General features: G+C 34.6%; 5 protein-coding genes across 10 annotated transcripts; 2 read left to right on the top strand and 3 right to left on the bottom strand.

The window, feature by feature from the left end:
* Positions 1-2,088, bottom strand: LOC111425346 (biogenesis of lysosome-related organelles complex 1 subunit 5). The gene is made up of 4 exons (XM_023059323.2): positions 2,071-2,088; positions 1,859-1,914; positions 1,715-1,797; positions 1-363 (listed from the first exon to the last, which is right to left on the bottom strand). The coding sequence occupies exons 2-4, from the start codon at positions 1,875-1,877 to the stop codon at positions 1-3; spliced, it is 465 nt and encodes a 154-aa protein (XP_022915091.1). The 5' UTR covers positions 1,878-1,914; positions 2,071-2,088.
* A 32-nt stretch (positions 2,089-2,120) lies between these two features.
* LOC111425339 (ArfGAP domain of ASAP) lies at positions 2,121-10,412 on the top strand. 3 transcript variants are annotated; one of them, XM_023059306.2, is made up of 12 exons: positions 2,121-2,505; positions 3,851-3,923; positions 3,982-4,379; positions 4,431-4,516; positions 4,575-5,008; positions 6,563-7,013; positions 7,069-7,675; positions 7,739-7,859; positions 8,140-8,346; positions 8,402-8,562; positions 8,684-8,731; positions 9,211-10,412. In XM_023059306.2, exons 1-12 carry the CDS (start codon positions 2,380-2,382, stop codon positions 9,514-9,516), a joined length of 3,018 nt encoding a protein of 1,005 aa, XP_022915074.1. In that variant the 5' UTR covers positions 2,121-2,379; the 3' UTR covers positions 9,517-10,412. The 3 variants fall into 3 exon arrangements, with proteins under 3 accessions (XP_022915074.1, XP_022915072.1, XP_022915073.1); XM_023059304.2 differs by having other exon boundaries at positions 7,739-7,928; XM_023059305.2 differs by lacking the exon at positions 8,684-8,731 and having other exon boundaries at positions 7,739-7,928.
* Positions 10,413-10,874: 462 nt separating this feature from the next.
* Positions 10,875-13,188, bottom strand: LOC111425345 (Type III alcohol dehydrogenase). The gene is made up of 6 exons (XM_023059319.2): positions 12,599-13,188; positions 12,469-12,550; positions 12,209-12,417; positions 11,931-12,127; positions 11,109-11,878; positions 10,875-10,998 (listed from the first exon to the last, which is right to left on the bottom strand). The coding sequence occupies exons 1-6, from the start codon at positions 12,649-12,651 to the stop codon at positions 10,915-10,917; spliced, it is 1,395 nt and encodes a 464-aa protein (XP_022915087.2). The 5' UTR covers positions 12,652-13,188; the 3' UTR covers positions 10,875-10,914.
* A 78-nt stretch (positions 13,189-13,266) lies between these two features.
* On the bottom strand, positions 13,267-15,905 carry LOC139431164 (glycoprotein 150). Its single transcript, XM_071198787.1, has 2 exons — positions 15,778-15,905; positions 13,267-15,552 (listed from the first exon to the last, which is right to left on the bottom strand). Exon 2 carries the CDS (start codon positions 15,541-15,543, stop codon positions 13,516-13,518), a length of 2,028 nt encoding a protein of 675 aa, XP_071054888.1. The 5' UTR covers positions 15,544-15,552; positions 15,778-15,905; the 3' UTR covers positions 13,267-13,515.
* Positions 15,906-16,595: 690 nt separating this feature from the next.
* Positions 16,596-21,205, top strand: LOC111425343 (Leucine rich repeat protein windpipe). Of its 4 annotated transcripts, XM_023059316.2 has the most exons (3): positions 16,596-16,846; positions 18,385-19,907; positions 19,984-21,205. In XM_023059316.2, the coding sequence occupies exon 2, from the start codon at positions 18,395-18,397 to the stop codon at positions 19,898-19,900; it is 1,506 nt and encodes a 501-aa protein (XP_022915084.2). In that variant the 5' UTR covers positions 16,596-16,846; positions 18,385-18,394; the 3' UTR covers positions 19,901-19,907; positions 19,984-21,205. The 4 variants fall into 4 exon arrangements, with proteins under 4 accessions (XP_022915084.2, XP_022915082.2, XP_071054890.1 ...); XM_023059314.2 differs by having other exon boundaries at positions 18,385-21,205; XM_071198789.1 differs by having other exon boundaries at positions 16,616-17,056; positions 18,385-21,205.
* Positions 21,206-21,800: the final 595 nt, after the last annotated feature.

Below are 21,800 nucleotides of genomic sequence, written 5' to 3'. Positions count from 1 at the left end.
TTATACTGAATTTCTTATGTAAAGCTTTTTTTCTAAGTCGCGATAAAATTCTTGTAGCTCCTCTTCTTTCTCTTCAAAAGTATTATCCAATCTTTTACACGTAAACGAGATATCATCGACAAATTTTTCCCATTCCGTATTTCGATTTTCACGGCACAACTCTAAAGCAATATCGTTTTTATATTTTTCTTCTAAAGCGTTGATTTTATCACAAATATCCAAAGAATTATTTAACACTTCCACTGTTTGCGATAACGTCGATTCTGAGAGTTGTTTTATACGCGGTATTTGGGTACCTTTTATATCTGTTATTTTTTCTAGGAGCGCAAATAAATTTTGAACTTCTTGATCACCTCTTATCGTCTATAAAATAAATTGAAAACATTATTAATAATTATTTTATTCAATCCTATTTATAAAGACTACTTATTTGTAAACATTATGAAATAATGTTGGTGTCAGCCTAAGTCGAGGCTGTACAATTAATTCCTTATCAACCCCGAACTGAACAAAACATTGCAACGCTTCGGTGGTAAGAAGGCTTTAATTAGAGTGGAGAATCTACGACTTTGCTCGCCTATGCCGAGGTCGCTTGCGGGCGAGGCTCTACATTTATTATCATATCAATCCATTGCGGGGTTTAAGCTTACAATGTAGAATTTCTGATTTCGCCTGCTTAAGCCGAGGTCGCTTGCGGGCGAGGCTGTACAATTAATATCATATTAACCAGAAATTAAACAACACACTGCAACGCCTCATCCGCAAACGACTTCGGGTTTAATTAGGTTGGAGAATCTATGACTTTGCCCGCCTAAGCCGAGGTCGCTTGCGGGCGAGGCGCTACAATTAGTATTATCATATCAATCCATTGCGGGGTTTAAGGTTATAATGTGGAATCTATGATTTCGCAAGCCTAAGCCGAGGTCGCTTGCGGGCGAGGCTGTGCAATTAATATAATATCAACCCCAAATTGAACAAAACATTGCAACGCTTCGGTCGCAAGAAGCCTCGGCTTTAATTAACGTGGGAAATCTATGACTATACCCACCTAAGCCGAGGTCGCTTGCGGGCGAGGCTCTACATTTATTATTATATCAATCCATTACAGGGTTTAAGCTTACAATGTGAAATTTCTGATTTCGCCCGCCTAAGCCGAGGTCGCTTGCGGGCGAGGCTGTACAATTGATATCATATCAACCCGAAAGTGAACAACACAATGTACCGCCTCGGCTTTAATTAGGTTGGAGAATCTATGATTTCGTCCACCTAAGCCGAGGTCGCTTGCGGGCGAGGCTGTACAATGGATAATTACATCAGCACACTGCGACATGTAATGATAGATCAGCTTATTTAAACATAACATCTTTATTTCTGGATTCTGGAAGTAGTTACCAGCATGAAAATGTTAAAAATCGAAAAAGCTTTAATTTTAAGAATAACATTTCATAATAAATCTATATAATCTGATTTTTACAATTAATTAATTTTTAAAAATTTCTCAAGATTAAAATTTTTTAAAAATTTAAATATAAAAAATTTAAATTTGACAGATATCAAAAATATAACCTAAAAAATTGGTTCTCGTGACTAAATAATTTAAATTAATTTGTTCTAATTCTATTTTATTGGTAAATACTTAATATTTTAAATAATAATTTATAATTAATTTAAAGTTTCCGTCGCGTTCTTTAAAATTAACCTAAAAAAATCTTACCTCGAATTCCTGTAACGTGAACCTTATTTCGCCATTTAAAAACGCTTTGTGATCAAAAAGTCTGCTCCAAATAGTACCCACTTCTGTAAATACCATAAATTAATAATTAAATTGTTATTTTAGTCGTAAAATAGCGTATCAAACCTTTAACGATGTCAGACATACTTCTATTCGGTGTCACATGATCGGTTTGATTAAGTCTATAAAGAATTTTGCAATATTAAGTACTAAAATAGCTACGTTTCAATAATTTCAGTTATTAATGTAATATGTTAAAGTAAATTAATTATTTAAAATTTTTGTTTTTATTAATGAAAAAAAATCAATAGATGTAAAATGTTGATAATATAAATTACTGTATATTATCGGCTAAATTGACAGTGCCGGTAATTTGATCAGTCGGTATGGTAGGTTGTTGACAGTTTCTACGGATGTCAGTGATGGTCAACAATCCTAAAAAAAGTTGCGGAATTATGCGAACAATGTAAAATATCAATATGACGGTACGTTTGCGGGATATTTAAAAAGAAAGGGAACAGAACCAAATTGCACACGAAGATATCAACGACGTGATTGTTGCGGAGGCTTAGAATGTTTTGGCGTACGTACGTTCTGCGCGAGGTGATGAACTGAAATTCGATGCTAGTTTGACGTTTTTTGACATCATGCCTCATACTATACCTGTATCAGAGTTTGTTAACGAAACCAGGGAAGATTATAACTCGCCAATTACCTCAACGTTTGTATCTCGTATGCAAGAATGTAAAAACACTATTTCCTCGCTCGAAGAGGTAAGTGCCAAAAACTTTTTTTGTTCATAATCAATATTCATATCAAATATATTCCGAGTATTCGCTTTATTTAAAAAATGTTTTTAAACAATCTTAAATTCTCCGGATTTTTTGTTATATTACTAAACATTCAAGCATTTTTATATTGAATTATTCACCTAAAAATTATGTAAACCCAGGAAATGTTGATAAACCAATTTCCTCTATAGATTAAAAGTTATTTGAATTCAATATCGTCACTGACATGTTTAAGTAACAAATTTCTTGCTCAACAATTTATTTTTTTATATAAAGCCTAAGGACACTTGTTTCAATCCATTTAGTACAATCATTCAAAAATGGTCAAGCTTCCACTTACGGATTGTATCAACAAGGTTTAATTGTTATGTTATTCTATTCTTTAAATATTTCATAAACAACCTGTTCAATTTTTAAATTCTTTTATATATATTCTTAGTGTGTATTCAGATCATCCTGTTATTGAACAAAAATTTCAATAACACAGTTTTTGCATTTGAAGAAATAATATAAAGTGGAGTACAAGATCAAAGTTAATACAAGAAGATTGTAAACCATTGCAGGTAATCTGGTGTTATAAATTAAATCAATTTTTTTAAGTGAATTTATAGTAAATCAGGTTATCTACAGTGGGTATAAAGTTCTTCCATTTATTTGAAATTGTTATTATATTTTGAGCCAAAACCCATCATCACTCAAATTATCAAAAATAATACATGGTGTCACAAAAGTCCAGTAAATAAAAACAGAAGCACAGAATTTGATATAAATTTCACACAAGCATGATTGGGGAATCTTGTGGGGAGTAGTACAGGCCTTACTCTCAAGATCTGACCACATGGAAAAGTCAAAGGAGTACTGCTAAACCACCTTAGCCTTGTACTTAGCATTGCATCTTAGCCTTATGGCAGGAATCCAATGCGCCATAAGAATTGTTCGCGAAATAATCTCGGCCGACTTCGAAGACGTCGGCCTCCCTAAATATCACGAACAGTACTTATGGCGGTCGACATCTTTGAAATAGGTCAATGTTATGTCTTTTGATATAAGAAATCTCGGCCGACTTCGAAGACGTCGGTCCTTTGGATTTTTGAACGAGTTTTTACTAAGAATAAGACATGCAAGATTGCATCCCAAAGTAGGGCTCCTAGACTTTTATGACACCCTGTAAATAACCAAAGAAAATTATTATAATAATTTATTTTTTGAATTTTTGGCTCTAAAATTAAAATCAAGAAGATTTCATTAAACCCTTTTTCATCACTTTTCTCTCCATATATTACAAAATGTAATAATAACATTAGTAATAATAAATTTAATTTTGCAGACCTTAGATTACGACCGGGATGGGTTGAGCAAGATGCGCAAAGCCATAAAGGCAATATTAACATCAGGACAAAGTAAAAAACACGTTCAATAAATTTACAAAAATTCGACTTTTTTATTAATTATTTTCAGATCATGTGGAGAATGAAATGTGTCTGGTTAGAGCGTTGGAAAAGATTAGTGAGGCATCGAAAGACCAGGACAGCGATATCGGGGCCGCTTTCCTTAAATTTTCGGTCGTAACAAAAGAACTATCGGCACTAATGAAAACTTTGATGCAAAATTTGAATAACATTGTTATGTTTCCGCTTGATAATCTACTTAAAGGGGATTTGCGCGGCGTGAAGGGCGATTTGAAGCGGCCGTTCGATAAAGCGTGGAAGGATTATGAAAATAAATTTGTTAAGATTGAGAAGGAAAAGAAACAGCAAGCTAAAGAAGCGGGGATGATTCGCACGGAAATAAATAGTTCTGAAATTGCTGATGAAATGGAAAAAGAAAGGAGGTTGTTTCAATTGCATATGTGTGAAGTAAGTTCTTTTTTTCGTATAATTATGACGCTCTAATACAATTTTTTTTAGTATTTAATTAAATATAATGAAATTAAAACAAAAAAAGGGATTGATTTATTGCAGAATTTAGTAGAATATTATCATGCGCAAACGAAGTAAGTTCTATTAAAACTTAATAAGTATTAAAATATAATTAATTCGTTTTATTTAAAGTTATTTTCAAGATGGTCTAAAAACTATTGAACATTTCGGGAGTTACGTAGCAGACTTATCGATAAAATTGCAAAAGATTCGACAGAAACACGACGAGGAAAAGCGCAAATTAACCGAATTAAGGAATTTGATTCGTACAACTCCTAGCATAGAAAAAGAGGTGGGTTCTTCTGGCGAAAGAGGTTCGGCGGGTTACTCTTTGCACCAACTCCAAGGCGATAAACTCCACGGCGTCACTCGTAGCGGACATTTACTCAAAAAGTCCGAAGGAAAAATGCGCCGCGTTTGGCAAAAAAGAAAATGTAAAGTCCAAGCTGAAGGTTACCTAGATATATGTCATGCTGATGAAAGCAAACCTCCTACCAAAGTAAACTTATTAACATGTCAGATTAAAGTGGTTCCAGATGATAAGCGATGTTTTGATCTTGTATCATGTAAGTTGGTTATGTTTTAGGTTAGATAAATAGCTGGTGATGGATTAATATGTGAAAGGCCCATGCACCAGCTAAAAACCCCAACTTTTTCAGGTTCCACTATTCGTACAGGTTTAAATTTTTTTCAAAAAATATATTCAAAATGGCCACCACTTCCGGTTTACCGAATTTTGATAGTTTTTGCTCCATGTTTGTGTTATTGTTGTGATTAGTTACATTTGACGACCTGTGTAGAGTCATAACATCATGGCAAATTATTCCCACGTCGATATTTAAATTTCAAATATTTTGTATTATGGCGAATGTAATAAAAATTTCCTAATATGAGAGAAACTACAATAAATAGGTATAGGAATGTTTATAGATAATTTGTAGAGAATTAATTCCCTTTCGGGTAGGCTAATAAAATATGGGACGTTCCATGTAGAGATGTACAAATTACGTGAGTCACGCATGATCCATTAATTTTTGTACCACTCAACTTTGATTTCGACCTGGCGTGACCCGATTGGACCGATTTTTTAATTTTTCTTTAATAATAACATTTTACCGAACGTCGAACAAAACGGTAGATGGAACAATAGCTTGCTTTGAGGTGAATTTGTTTATTTGTAAAAACATTCGATTTTTACAAATAAACAAATTTTATCAATCTTAATACGGAGGAGATGTGTGAGCACCTGTTTATAAACACGTTCAAAATTTCGACGCACCACGGCCAAACTAGTATTTTCTTTAAATTTCTGTCCAAAATATCCTGTTCTTTCTATTAAATAAAGTGATATCTTTCAAAATTTTTGGCTGCTAAACTATATGCTCCTCCAATTAAATCTTTTGCCTAAGTTTATAACGTATTTATTTACTTAAAAACACATTTGTTTATAAAAAATAAGACCTGCTATGTCCAATACTTTACGAACCCCAAACTCTGGCGTAATTTGTTCTGGTCCGCATTAACGAAAATTACTAAAACATAATATTTAAAAATTTAAATATTGTGTGAAAATACAATTTATTTAAAATTTGTATTTCTTAAATGTATACAATAGTTTAACAATAGTATAACTGTTTAAGTGTTTTTTTGTTTTTTTATGCGTAAAAAAAATATTTGCATAAAATAAAAGAGAAGTGCGCCCCTGCACTTAGTTCGTTACGATGCGACGGCCTATCATAAATCAGGTGTCTTGACGTGATTTATCCCAGCGATAATTATTACCAGTACTATTTCCCACGGTCGTAAAAATCATCAGAAATATCGGAAACTATACCACAATTTCAAACAACATTGATTTTTTTGACGGTCATAAATAAAAGTCGGCAGACAAGTACAGGATCGAATTTAAATTTGTTGAAACTAAAATTATTTTAAAGGCATTCCATTTAAAGTTATATTTAAGTGGCGACCATCTTGAAAATATTTTAGATCAAAAGTTCCGAATGAACAACCCAAAATTTCAAAACTGTACGAATAGTGGAACCTAAAAAAGTTCTAACGAACCAATTACGTGAGACACATATATTAAAAATAACCTCCTTGAAACGATTACTTTTTAGATAACCGAACCTACCACTTTCAAGCTGAAAATGAAGAGGATCAACATGCATGGATGTCAGTATTGGTAAATTGTAAGGAAATGGCGCTTATGAAAGCTTTTGATAATAGTAGTAAAACGGGTGGAGATAAAGTTAATCATAGTTTGATTGAGCTACAACAAACGATAATACGATTTATACAACGGATTCCGGGTAACGACCATTGTTGCGATTGTAATTCGCAAAACGATGCAACTTGGCTTTCAACTAACTTTGGTATCATCGTGTGTATTGAGTGTTCGGGAATTCATCGGGATCTTGGGGTTCACATTTCTCGGATTCAATCGCTGACGTTGGATAATGTCGGTACTAGTCAACTTTTATTGGCTCGATTTATGACCAATCAATCGTTTAATGATGTTATGGAAGCCAAACTACCCTATGGAAGTAAACTAACTCCGTCCAGCTCAATGTAAATATTTGTTGAATTTTTAATTATTGTATAACATTTATTTTTTTGATAATAGGGATGATCGTTGTAATTTTATCCGCGCGAAATACGTAGATAAATTATATGCATTAAAAACTTGTCAAACGGAACAAGAAAAATTTGAAGTTTTAGAAAAAGCCGTAAATAATGGAAATTTATTAGAACTGTTACAAGCTTTTGGCGAAAACGTCGATTTGAATGCTTTATATCCTACACAAACTTTCGGCGAAAAGATGACATCTTTACATCACGCCGTGTTATTAGCAAACAATAAAACGCTACCGCTGGTCGACTTCTTAATACAAAACATGTCGATACACGGCTTAAATCGACAAACGGGACGTTCCGTCATCCAGGAACGGGTCGGATTGAACACCGCTTTGCATTTAGCGGCATTTCGCAATCAAGTTGAATGTATGAAACTCTTATTACGCAGTGGCGTCGACACCACCGTGCTCAATTCTCAAAATAAAACTGCGCTGGATATCGCTGAAGAGCACGGACATCATGCCTGCCAGGAATTACTACAAAATGCTGCCAATCGACAAAAGAGCTTTTTTGACAATATTAATATAGATTGGAATCTGTCACATGATGATGGTTCTACTGATTTTTCAGATGATGAAACTATTATTGATGATAGGGTAAGAATGACCTTTAATAATTTATCTGAAATTATTTATATTTATTTTTACTTTTATAATTAGAATGGTTCCTTAACACCAGAGAAGAAGAATAGATCGAGACCTCCTAGTTATACAGGAGGAGGTGGTGATTCTCCAATAACATTGCGGTCCAGGTCGTCAACGTGCGATAGCTTACAATCAGGTAGTAGCGTAAACAGTAACACGAGGCAAATGCCTCCACCGCCACAGCCGTCTAGGAAGCCTGTGATTGGTATGTTGCACTCGAAAAGCGATCGCTGGGCGAATAACCGCAGATCCGCTGATCCAATCCAGCTCTCTTGCTTGCGAGCCGCACAGGGTTTTTACCCTTCTGTGTACCAAACGGGCGACCTCCGCATGGGCTTTCATTCGATGTTCAATGTGCCTTATAAAAAAATTTAATTTATCTGAGTAAAAATATGTATTCTTTAATTTTTATTTAGCAAACGTACATGGTAGTTTGAAAAAGAGAGTTGCACCTCCACCACCATCGTCAAGTATGGGATCGGCTATGTATGGAACATTACCAAGTAGTCACAGCAGGACTCCTTCAGATCCAGTTGCGGCGGGTTATCACACGTTAAACCACACGCACAAACGGTCCCCTAGTAGCGATTCCAGTTCGGGTGCAAGATCTGTGATACATATGGGTACTAAAAAATTTCTTAAAACAACATTATTTTTTGAATGAAATTTTTATGATAGGAAAGCTAGTCATATCTCACGATCCAAAAATAAAGAGGCCACAAAATCCGCCTCCACCTGCTCCGAGTCCTCGATTATCGAACGGACGTTCCACGGAAAGTATCTCATCGTTAGGATCTGAGTTGGATCCGATGCACAATCCAGTTCCACCGCCCCGACGGGTAAGTTTCCCAAAACATTTTCAGTTTCATCCAAACTTTCCTAACAAATCCCATCAACGTACGATACGACTAACATACAACTCAAAGGTCTTTGTTAGATATTGAGGTTAGTTGTTTGCAGAGGAGATGCAAAATTGGCTTGGAAAGTATGTCGGAACGGAATGACCGGGTAAAAGACGTTTTTGTTGCATGACTTTGACGTTGCGTGATTACCTTTCTTGAACAAAACTAACAAAATTTTATTTCCTGCCATAATAGGAGTGTGCTTGTATATTTTTTTTGTAATATTCATTAAAAATAATAATTTATATTAATTGGGTTTATTAAATTGAAAATCAATTAAATCAATAAAATGAAATAATAATAAAACGTTTAAGAGATGTCTTATATGAGTTAAAATGCATGTCTTTTTATAGCTTAGTTCAAATTAGGCAATTTCTTAGTTCTTCATTGTGTTGGAAAAATGATGAAATAAGCTTAAGACATGTCTTACACTGGTCGATATTCTATATGATTCGAATGCGCATGTAATCATCAAATTAATCCTTTTTGGTGTGAAGATTTTTTTTTTAATATCTTCTTCCCTTTATTTCTTCCTCCTTTAGTTGTAATAATAATAAAACATTTTAAAAATGCGGGTTTTAATAGGCTTCAGATTCGCCACCGCACAAGTTAACATCAAGTCCGATTTTGCTTGGTTCTGTATCGTCGTCTCAAAGACCAACTGTAAGCAGGACTTCTTATACTCCAAATGGAAGCGGTTTGAGAAGATGCAGGGCTTTGTATGATTGTCAGGCGGATAACGACGATGAGCTGTCGTTTAAAGAGGGCGAAATAATAATAGTTACTAACGAACATACGGATGATGATAATTGGATGGAGGGGATGGTGGAAAATGAGCCGGTTCGTAAGGGAATGTTTCCTATAAGTTTCGTCCACATGCTCCAGGATTAAATAAGCGGCACGGATCGACCTTGTAACGTTAACTTGAATGTTTTTTATTGTACGCCGCACTGGTTTTTAATTCACGTGTAAGGTTACAAGCGCCTGCCATACGTTAACTACGGCCATTGTTAGGTATTTACCAGGATTACGAATTTTACTTCCTATCGTAAACTGCATTTTTTTCTTCTTTTTTAATTATTTTTTTTAACGTTTACTCTTCATTTATTTTTGCTAGTCATTAAGTTAATTTTTTTTAATTAATTTCCCGGTACGTTTATGTTACGATGCGAAAGATATTAACCGTTGATGATATCGGTATTGATAGTTATTGTGATTGTTTATCGTGTAGCTTTCCGTTCCGATCCTGTCCTCGAATGTTCAATTCGACTGACCATGTACCTAAACTTAAAAAAAAAGCGCGGCGACGCAGTAGCATGTTTGTGTTTGGCCTTGCGATTCGCTCCTCCACAAACCATCAACCCTTTTTCCTTTAATAGATAAGGGGCAACCAAAGAGATGTTACGCAACTCGACCTCCTCCAAATAGTAATTTTAGTTTCTCTAATCGATTTAAAATAATAAACTATTTTGTACATAATAATTTTTTTGTTTAGTTTTAAAACGTCGCGTTATTTATTTATTTCCCACGAAAAAAGGCTCGCACCCTTTTTGCGGTTTTCGTTTCTCACCAACGAACAGTATTTTTTTTCTTTATTATTTTGCAGTATTCAGAACCGCACAAACATGCTAACCGATGATACAGAGAATAAAAAAAGATGTTTTAAAAAATAAAAAAAGAAAATTATAGCTTTTGATGTACGTTAAACATATAATATATATTTAATGTAATAATGTCAAAATGTATGTAGATATTATAGAAAGTATTGAATACAATTTTATTAATTACTTTCAATTTTATTCCAAGTTTTAGATGAAGAGAAACGAAAACAATAATTCTATATAAAACAACTTATTCAATTCAGATATAAACAAGCATCAATCATAATTTGAAATATCTCAGTTAATCAAAGATACTAGATAAGATAGATTTTTAGATTATTTTCAATCGACTATAAACACAAATACTGATTGTTGATGTAAATTAAAACTAAAAATGAGTCCTCCAGTATGTTTTTGTTTTTTATTATTGTTTTTTGCTGGATCATCAACTTTTATGAAACTCCCAAGGTCACAAACACTACACTTTTAGTACCTATTATGTTTTAATAGCAAGAAATACGTTTTTGAGGAAAGAATTTCATCATGATTAGAACTTAATCATGCCCAGATGATTCATGTCGAAGTTGAATTTATATTTCGTCATCACTTAAAAGAATTTGTAATACAAAATCGCAATCAAAAAAAAAATTATATTTATATATATTTATTTTTTTTTATATACATCGAATTAATATATCTTCATAGATTTCTCAAATAACCCAGCAAGATCTTCCTCGGATTGCGGTCTGGGTGCCATCTTTGTGATACGTTCCTAACAAAAAATAAATTATTATTAAGATAACATCTTAAAAAAGTCAATTATCTATATCTCTACATTCGATAATAAATTTAATCGTTTTTTAATTCCTTGAAAAAAATTACCTGTGGTAAAGTTCCCTTGACGAGTGCTGGAATGTCCTCATTAGTAAAACCCAAAGCCTGTAATCCATTTTCAATCTTAATCTTATCCATATACTTCCTCATAACATCTGATAAAATAGCACCAGCGTCGGCTCGTTTTGCATTTGAAACATCGACGCCTAAAATTCCAGCGGCTTCAAGATGTTTTTCGGGACATGATGGTCCGGTAAAACTAAACACGGCCGGAGATGACATGACGACGGATAAACCGTGAGGGATGATGGCGTGGTCGTCATCGTAACCATCCGGTTTAAAAGATCTAACTAAACCAGATATTGGATAAGATAAACCATGGCAAAGATGAACGCCTGCATTTCCAAATCCCACTCCAGCCATGGTGGATGCTAAATGCATGTTTGATCTTGCTTCTAAATCGTCAGGGTTAAAAACGGCCCTTTCAAAATACTTGGCAATTATGTTTAAGGCATATCTGGCCCAAACGTCCGAAACGGGATTTTGTCCTTGGTAGGGTGGTCTTAATTTGGGATTTGTTGGGCAAGGAGTTCTTTCGTTGTATGGTATCGCGGTGAACGATTCTAAAGCATGACAAAAAACATCAAAACCGCTGTAAGCAGCAACTCGTTCAGGTAAGGAAAGGGTATGAAGAGGATCAATAATTCCCAAAATAGGTCTAAGAGCCGGACTAGAAATTCCAGTTTTTGCTTTCAATTTTTTCAAATCAAAAATGATTATTCCCGTTGATTCGCTACCTGTTCCGGAGGTTGTTGGAACTAAAATTTGTATTGAAAAAGTAAATTACAAATATTTATTTAATAAACGTACTGGCAATCATCGGTTTTAATTTTGCCGTAACAGCTTTTGCTTTTCCAATTGGCGCATTAACGTAATCTAAAAATTCCGCGTCAGGATCGCAGGCGTATAAATTAGCAGCTTTGCAAGTATCGATAACAGATCCGCCTCCAACCGCTAAATAAGAATCAAAATCCTTACTTTTCGCGAAATTAATTGCATTTTGCAAACTGCGCAAAAAGAATGTTGGAAACTTTAGTAATTGTTATAAATTCGAAATTTAAATGAGGTAATGACGTAATTGGTTTTACCTGTAATCGGTGGGTTCCACTCTGACGTCATCAAAAACTTCATATTTGACGCCGTTTTTCGTGAGTGAATCTAATGTAGTTTGCACTGGTTGTAAATTAACCAAATTTTTGTCTGTTAGAACGCAAACGTAGTTGGCATTCCTATTTACTAAATCCATGCCAATTTCCTTAGTCACTCCGGGCCCATACCGTATTGTTGACGAAGTGACCTAATTCACAAAAAATTAAACAACCTGACAAATAACGAAACAAAAATTTACTTCGAACGCATATTCTTTAGTAGGCAACGCATTTGGGATCGTTGCGTGATGAGCTGTTTGAGAATGTGCCGGACATTTACACCTAAAATCCGCAAATTTAGTTTTCCGCGAAATTATTGTTTCTACTTACGAAGCAGCCGTGATTGTTTGCATTAAATTTATAATCCTACTCCTTCCAGCCATTTTAACGGACTAACCTAAAAAATGTCTCGTAATAAGCGGACTTTGCTCCAACATTAAAAGTCTCCTTATCATTTATTTATTTCCATGATATTCATTCAAAATAGATTTTATCAAGTAAATGATTTTATTAAAAAAAATTATTTATATATTATATATTTATTATTATTAGCACCTAGTTTTATTTTTATCTTATCGCTTTTACTTTGTTTCGCTAGTAAATAAGTGGAGTTGCTTAAAAGTTGGAGGTGTTTTTATTTTCTGATTTAAAAATACTTTCTTGGTAGCCGAAATATCTGAATATTTCCGATAAGGATTTCCAAAAAAAAACACGTTTACTGTATTCCACAATATTATCGAATATGTCGAATAGATATTTCAAGGTTAAGGCGTATTAATATGCTAGGAGTGATTCGATTAGTCACGACCTCCTTCGATAAATTGTGCCAACTGGAGACTTAAGTATAGTACAATGCAATTGATTATGTTGGATTATTAAAAATATACTAAGCGATCTAGATTGAGACAAACATTTGGGGTAGCACATCACGTAGTTCGATAAGATCGGTTTTGTTGACAGATAAACAACGTCGTGTTCCAGAACAAAGACTACAAGGCTTATCTTTAGTTAAATGTTACTTTATTAAGTCTGGAATGTACATAGCTAGAAATTATTAATTGAAAAATACCTCAACGGATCATTTTTTTGGTTAACGCGCTAAAAATACTAGTACTTAAGTATCGACCCTAAATTTATGCTAAATTTAATCTACTCGTTTTAAATACGCCTAATTTTATCTTAATTTATTACGTAGTAACACCAAAAAAAAATATATTATAAAATTTTTATTTTTTGGAGTTGGACGACTATAAAAATTGCGTTTGATTCCTTTCAACCCCGTTGATAATAATTGAAGATCTAGGGATCTCTTCGGTTAAAGGTTTATAAACAAATCCGCTATGAGTTCCATTTTTCCATGAAAGGTTGATATTTCTTGGTAGATGACCACGTTTCCTCAGAACGCATAAAATGATGTTGGTAACAACCAATAAAACAAAGAGAGCGGTTACAACGAAGATGAAAAATGGCCACAAGAAACTGTATCTGTCATTTTTCGGTATGTACGAGCTTTCAACATCATCGAAGCCAGCAAGTTCTTCGTTATCATCGAGAATGTACGGTCCGAAAGTATCATCGTCGATGGGAATATCATCTTCGTTTTCTTCATCTTCATCGTCATCGTCTTCATCTACATCGATATCCGCGTCGTCATCGCTGTCGTATATTTCGTAATCATCATCACCGCAGAGTTTTCTCCAGTAATTGTCGATATAGTCTTTGGTGATTTCTTCGAAATCTTTCATTTCCATATGAGTTCCTAGCGAAGAAGGTTGAACGGATTTCTTTTTCAACCATTGAATAGAATCGTCTAATTCCGCGGAGCAATTGAAGGAGTTATTATTGACGTTTAAAGTCTTCAAATTTGGTGTTACTTCCAATTCTTTTCTTGTAATCACTTCTAAACGATTATCAGCGAGGTTAAGTACTTCTAAGTAAGGAATTTTGAATATGGTTGGTTCCCAAATAATTTTCAATGCGTTATTGCTTATATCTAACATTTTTAAGTCGCTCATGTGTTCGAAAATCGTAGGATTTAACACGGTGATTGTGTTTCCAGCCAAGTTGATGTTTGAGAGTAATACGTTGTTTTCGAATGTGTGAAGCGAAAGGTTGGCGATCATGTTGTAAGAAAGATCTAATTTTTTTAATTGAGGAATATAACTGAGCATCTTCGGGTTGATTTTTTGGAGGCGGTTGGTTGATAAATTTAATGTAATTAATTTGGGCATGTGTTCGAAAACGTTTTCATCTAAATTTTCCAACCCGCAATCGGAACAGGAGAAATAATTGGTTTCAAAATTATCTTTGTAGCTACGGAACTTTGGTAAGATTTCGAATTCATTGTAGTCGAGATAAATCGTCTGTAGGCGGGTATTGTTTAAAAAGATGTCCCCAGGTAATGTTTTAAGTTTGTTGTGGGCGAGGTTTACGTACTCCAATTCAGGCATATTTCCGAAAGTAACACTAGAAAGTTCGGTTATTTCGTTGTGGCTTAAATCCAGGTAGCCCATTTCTGTGAATTTTCCACCTTTGAATTCAGACAAACTACAGTTTTGAAGAACTAATTTCTCTACGACCGATAGCATTGAGGCGTTAATTTTTTTAATAGGGTTTCCGCTTAAATTTAAAGCTGCTAATTCTTCGTTTTTAATAAAAATATTGTGGGGTAACTCCGTGATTTTGTTGTATGACAAATCCAACGTTTCCAAGTAGAAGTTGTTATGGAAGGTTTTCGGATCAATTTTATCGATTAGGTTGTTCGTAAAAGTGATGTCGGTTAATTCGGGCAAATTAATGAGACTTTCGTCGGTTAACTCCTTAATGTGGGATTTTGAAATTTTAATGATTTGAATTGATTCGGATTTGAAAGGAATAAATTCGTTTAGGAGGCATCCTTCGATGGATAAAACTTGTAATTGGGTGGCTAGGACAAAGGAATCAGCGGAAAGGCTGAAGGTGACATTTGCAAAATTTAAAACGCGGAGGAATTCAGCTTTTTTAAAGGCTGTGGGATCGATGGCGTTAATTTTAAGGTTTTCAAACGAGAGCGTTTCCAAATGCGGTAGTCCTTTTCTGTCGAAGAATTTCTCGCCTATGACTATTGGTTGTGCAATGTTTCGTAGACGTAGGTGAAGAACATCAAATTCAAACATTCCGTCATCGAGGGTATCGCAAGTCGCCGATTGGGAGGTGCAAATACACGAATTTGGACATGGGCTGGTTCCATGGGCGGCGAAGGCGCCGAGGGCCAACAGTATCAACGTTAGCAACATCGTTAGGAGCTTTGGAAGAAAAACAAACGAACAAAGTCAGATAAATAACATTCGAGATAACTGCGAATCTTTTGTTATCGGGATTTTGAAAATAGTACGATGACCTTGCCTTAAGTGTTATGTGCGCACACGGGCAGGTGTTACTCACGGAAACGAAGGACCTTATTACATTTAAGAGGTATTGTTAATAAGGCAAAGGAATAAAACAAAAGTAAAGTAGTTTTTCCTACTTACCTAGCGACGTTATCGTTCCAACTTTCAGGTATATACTAAACGAATAAACGGCTGATCTACAACGAATTCCCCTCAAAGATAACGTAAGTATGTGCTACAAGTCTACTTATGCGCACAGGTGATGTCTGTTTCCGTCACTGTTTTAGCGTATAGTTCACAGATGTCAGCATGGACTTAATAAGTGGAAGGTGAAATAGGTGGCGGGGAGTTTCTGGAAACGATTTTTCCAAGAACACGCAAATACTTTCGTTTACACCAAGTTTTGCAATATTTACAGGCTTTCCCCACTTTTTATATAACACTTCACTTACATTTTTTAATTTATTGTTTTTACGACTATCATTTCGAGGATATCAGTTGTTTACTTGAAACAGTCTCATAACACAAATAAATGATTCGAGAATGTAAATATTGTGATGGAATTCATTATATAATATTATTTTTTCTCTTTTCTTAGGTTGATTACATTTTAAATACGTAATTAATTAATAATGGCGAAAAAAAGGATGATACTAAAAAGTTAACTGAAGTCGTAAATACAAGTTTATACTATTAAGATGGAGATGGCGTAACTAAGCGTAAAGAGCGGGCGACTACCTGTTTGAAAGTTTTTAAGGAGTGGAAAGCCTGATGAGGTGATTCTGGTGAAATCTTTGAAAAGAGAGGCGAGAGGAAACGGGGGTTTGGTCCGAAGGATACGTAACGAAAGGAGTCCGGCGAAGAGAGTTATGAATCGAAACGGCTTTTTTTGGGAGACCAAAATTTCTCCAAACCGAGAGGGGATTAGCTGCAATTGTCGGATAGTACGGCAGTGTTCGATGCCCCACTCTCGCTTTTTAATTCTGACCGTACGGTTCTCTGCCGGTAGCCAGTCGAACGTGGGCCATTCGCGTACGCGTAAACCCGCGGGCATTTCGAAAAGATAATAAAGTTAAAAAGAAGGTAGAAAAAACGGGGCCGATTACCTGTACTCAGTACCTCTGTCTTCACTAGACACCGGGCTTCTTAACATCTGCTAAGACTGTTTAACCTCAACATTAACCTGTACTGCCAAGATCTACGTTAAAAGGTCAGTATTTTCGCACCTTTTTATAAATTTTATCTTTTAGGAGTTCGGGGTCCTTTCGGTTCGGTGTCATGCGAGGTCCACCGACCAATAAAAGCGTCCTGAAGTCCTTCGCGACTTGAAAACAGGCAACACGTGCTCTCCGTCGTCCAACCGTGTGTCGGGGGAACGACAATCGTTTCAACTCGACCCGTTCTATTACATATTTATCAAGTATGACCATGTATAAAACTATAATTTGATTGTCCGGTCCGGTAAAATAACAGATTTCTTTATTATTCAAATTCAAACTCAAATTTATTTATTATTATTTGCAAATTGTTCTTTAATTTTTAATTCCCACATTTTATTACTTAATTGTAATCAAATACCTTACAAATAACCTTTGGATGGTAACTTATCGGGGAATTATACACCCAATCGCGTAACAATATTATTAAATAGATATTTTCCCGCGTGCAAACGTTTCAAGTATTCGATTATATAACGGTTGTCCTTCGTCGGTAAAAATTAGCCACCCGATATCACAGGAAGTTCCCTAACGAGGATCGCGTTAACTAAAAAACCGACCGATGCAATTTTAATATTAATTTTTTCATAAACTCAATTACTTGTTTACGTAACATTTGAAATTTTCAAATTTCGCCAATTTCAACTAACTGATTTAACGAAGAACCGATAAGATAATGACGTAATAATGTGCTTTAATTACGGGTAATAAGACTAAGTAATTAATTTTTGTTTAAATAACATTTAATTTTTTTCTACAAATTAAATCTGGTCTTATTTAACAATTCTATCTGTTCATAATCATTAAATCTCACAGATTATTATCTTAAAGACTTAGAGATATTAAGATTTTTTTACTTACTTTCAAATATTATTAAACTTGAACTTAACTTGAAATTTAAATTTAACAATATTATTTCATCACAATTATTTTTATTTTTCAAATATAATTTTTATCCTTTTATTTCAATAAATCTATGAAAACTTACAATGGAACATTCTATATTTATATAAATTTTTTTTTGGATTCCAATTGTTCATTGTTCAAATTTGATTGTTTCAAATGAAAATTAAATTTTATCGAATTTCGGTTATCTCGTATTACCTCGAAGTAGCGAGTCATCGGATAATTTCCAAAGTGTTAAATTCGCTTGCAATGTCTTATCGCGCCGACTCCGTCGTCTCAGCAATCGATGCGCTGTCCACGTGCCTATCGAAAAGTAATCCTGCGCGTGGCGTTCTCTGTCTCTCTGGGCGAAATCGAACCCGAACAAACAGTCTTATCATCCACCTCGTACGAAACGAGGTATTCAGTCTCTCAGCGGCGTCAGGACGACTCGGTTCGCTTTTGATAGTCTCATCGGTGAGTTACGTAACATGGCCAAGAGACGTCGCGTGGCCGAACCGCGGAAGTGCGACATTAGGACACTTAAGTCCTCTTAAGGCGTACCGGCCTTTACGCGTGACATTGGCCGAGTTTCACCCTACGTCCGTATCAATGTATTTGTTATCGAATTTACTTATTGTTTCAGATTTGTCGAAATGTTGTCCGCGGTCATCCTGCCGCTGCTTGTTGCCATTGCCACCGCAGCGCCCGCTTCAGACGTCTGCCCAGAAGATTGCAAATGCCTCCCTAACGGAGTTAAAGAAATCAAAGCTGCCTGCATGTCCGTAGATTTTTTGGATAAACTCCTTCCAGCTCACATCAATCAAATCACCGACTTAGATTTATCCGAACTCTCATTAAAAGCAATTCCCATCAAACTTAAGAAGCTGAAACGTTTGAGAAAACTCGATTTGACCGGCAATCTTCTTTCTGACCTTCACGACTTCCCCAACCTTCCCAAACTGACTCATCTCTCTTTGAGATCCAATAATCTCCGAACACTTTCCGCCAAACGCCTTCCTCACTCTGTGATTCAATTAGACGTGTCCTACAATCATATCACTCACGTCGAAGACTTGGAGAAGTTGAGTAAACTTGAAAAAATCGATTTAAACGAAAACAAGATAAACTGCGACTGCAAATTCCTCAAGATCCGGGACACTCTTTCTAAACACAACGTCAAGTTAATTTATCCCACTAAGTGCTACTCTCCAAAGAACGTTCACGACATTCCACTTTTACACGTTTATTGCGTTAACAACGCCGTTTTATTTGATGATTTCCTGCAAAATGACGAACCTAAAGACGACATCGAGGAAGAATACGTAAAATCAAACGTCGAGTCTGCCCCAGCAACCGAAGATGAAGATGGGAGCGGTTCTGGAGAGGAACCCATGATCTTTGAACCACCTTCGGGAGTACCTCATTGCGTATTTGATTGTTCAACCCCTGCACCTCACGATCCAAATCAAGCTAGAGGCAACGCCCCTGTTGAAGCACAACCCGAAGAATCGCAGTCAACAGAAGTACAATCAAAAGAAACACACTCAACAGAATCGGATTCAGGAGAGAAAAAAGAAGAAGAAAATTCTCACGTTCCCATTCACGAAGAAATTCCTAAACAAGAAATTGTTCCTGTTGGTGCTGGTAATGCAGGTAGAAAAATATCTTCTGATGTCGAACCAAAAGCTGATATAAAAGAAGGAGAAGTACAACCGGAACCAAAGAAAAGTAACACAACTTATATCGTTATCGGTACCCTTTTGGTTGTGATGTGTGCTTTGATCGCGTACGCGGTAATTAAGAGAAGAAGGAAGAGGAATAGCAATAAAGACGAAGAAGCGAACAAACGCCCACCGGTTGAAATGAAGCCGTTGATGAAACCCAATGGAAACGAAGCTTCTCCAACAATTCCAGAAAAAGTTCCTTTAATGAACGGTCAAAATGGTCATACTGAAAATGGAGATACTGCTGCAAAAGTTGAAGAGGACGAACCAGTGGAAGTGAGGCCTTCGCTGGAAGAACCAGTAACTCCCGATGCTACTAAAAGGGTGACCATACAAGCTAAAGAATATCCATCTCCAAAAAGTCCAGTTATGATACAACGTAAGCTTGATGACGACGGCAGAGTCGTCGTAACGCCGTCCAGCCCGGATAACTAACTTATAGGTATACATACGCCTCAGTATTTTAACCATAATGTAATGTGATAACGTTTTTTTTAACTTATACGATGCGGTTATAGACTGTGAGGACCGTTCATGCCATATTCAATGGATATGCTTACGTTCGTGATAAGTATTGGAAGACGGGGAATTCCTCGGTTTACCGTTCGTTTATTGACTAGAATTTTAAGAAAAACATAAAACGAAATAATGATAAAATCTTATTTTTTTAAGTGTTATATTTGCGATTTCTTTTAAAATTTTTTTGACCATCAAACAACAAGGAAAAAGTTATTTCTTAGACTTTGTTGTGTTCGAAATTTTTAAACTTAATCAAAAGCAAATTTGAAATTACTTTTTTTAATATCGTTAAAACCTTTTGGACAATTCTATCTTATCTCATTTGTATTTTGTAATTAAATTCAAAGGATTAACGTAATACCGTTCTCTATTTTTTGCTACGTCAATTTTCATTTTTTAAGTACTATTTTGAAACGTTCAATTAATTCTTTTTTTATTAATTTTTTATATTGTTTATAAGGTTAAAAACGTGTTTATTTCGACACACGGAATGAAAGAATTTGGTTTCGGAGATCATTTTTTATCGGATTATTTTAATGCGACTTTAATTTAGATAACCTCTTCTAAATTAATTACAGAATTTAAATGTTCAAGTTCAAACATTTTTTTTTAATATTATTTTTTTAGTATGTCAAGTTAGTTTTTAATTTATTACTATCCATTTATTAATTGTATGCGAAATTATTATATATTAATGGTTTTTTACTTTGGATAACGATACAATAAGACGTCATTTGAATTAATTTAGTTTTAAAAATATTCAAGGTCATTATGTTTTCATTTGCATTTTCCCAGTAATTGTATTAGAAAAAATATTTTTTTTAAATTAATTTTATAAAAAATTATTTTATTAGATAGGAAAAAGCCAAGATTTTATCATAATTTCAAGTTAATATGAAGAAAAATTACTGAGAAAAGAAACATATTTACTTACTACTTTCCTAGTTACTATTAAGCGTTTAAAAGCATTGTTGCCAAAGTAAAATTAGTCTTGAAGGATAATATTTATTTTATTATTATTATTTTTTTTTGGTGAAGTACTGTTTTCGCTGTATATACAAATAGGTACTATTGTTGGAAAAATTCCTCGACATCACAGCGTTTACCGAGCAAATTTTCCAACTAAACTGATTCCTACTAGTTCTGTTACAATTTTTTTTATCCATGTTCATAGTTTATTGCGTTAGTACGAAAATTTATAATAAATCGTAATCACGTAAACCACCTTGACTTTTTCTTTCACCCCGTTCCCATATTAAATATAAAATTTGAATTTAGTTCAAGAATTATTTTCTCGAAAACTAAGTCCTATATAAAAACGGAAGTTTAAATGTTGATAATGTTTCAAAATGACGCATCTCTTCACTTTCAAAGATAATCCTGTCGTTGAACTCATTTTAAAGGACTTTTTATTATCTATAAGAATATTTTATTTTTAAATTATCATTTACAATTATTTTATTTTTTTTCAAGTTTTGAGTATTACCATTGAGGTTCATGTAGTAATATAGACTCCATTGGGTGTTGTAGAGATAAATAGACTACATTAATTATTGCCCTAAAGATCATGTAATCTAGGCTGAACGTTCCATAACGTTTTGAGGAAATCGTTATGGAACATAAGGCTGCATAGAATGTTTTCTGCGATTTTGGTCTTGACTCAGTACTTTACAGTAATTAATCCGACTGAATCTGTCTTTCTAGGATGCTCGAGTTGCTCTTGTGATCAAGGTAAGTAACTCTGCATAAAATTCATATTTAACAACATACTAATATATATTGTACATATTAATATATAGTATATTATTACTCAGGA

The sequence above is a fragment of the Onthophagus taurus genome, chromosome 8 (assembly GCF_036711975.1).
Source record: "Onthophagus taurus isolate NC chromosome 8, IU_Otau_3.0, whole genome shotgun sequence".
Taxonomy (NCBI): Eukaryota; Metazoa; Arthropoda; class Insecta; order Coleoptera; family Scarabaeidae; genus Onthophagus; species Onthophagus taurus.
This window is presented reverse-complemented; position numbering and strand designations above follow the sequence as displayed.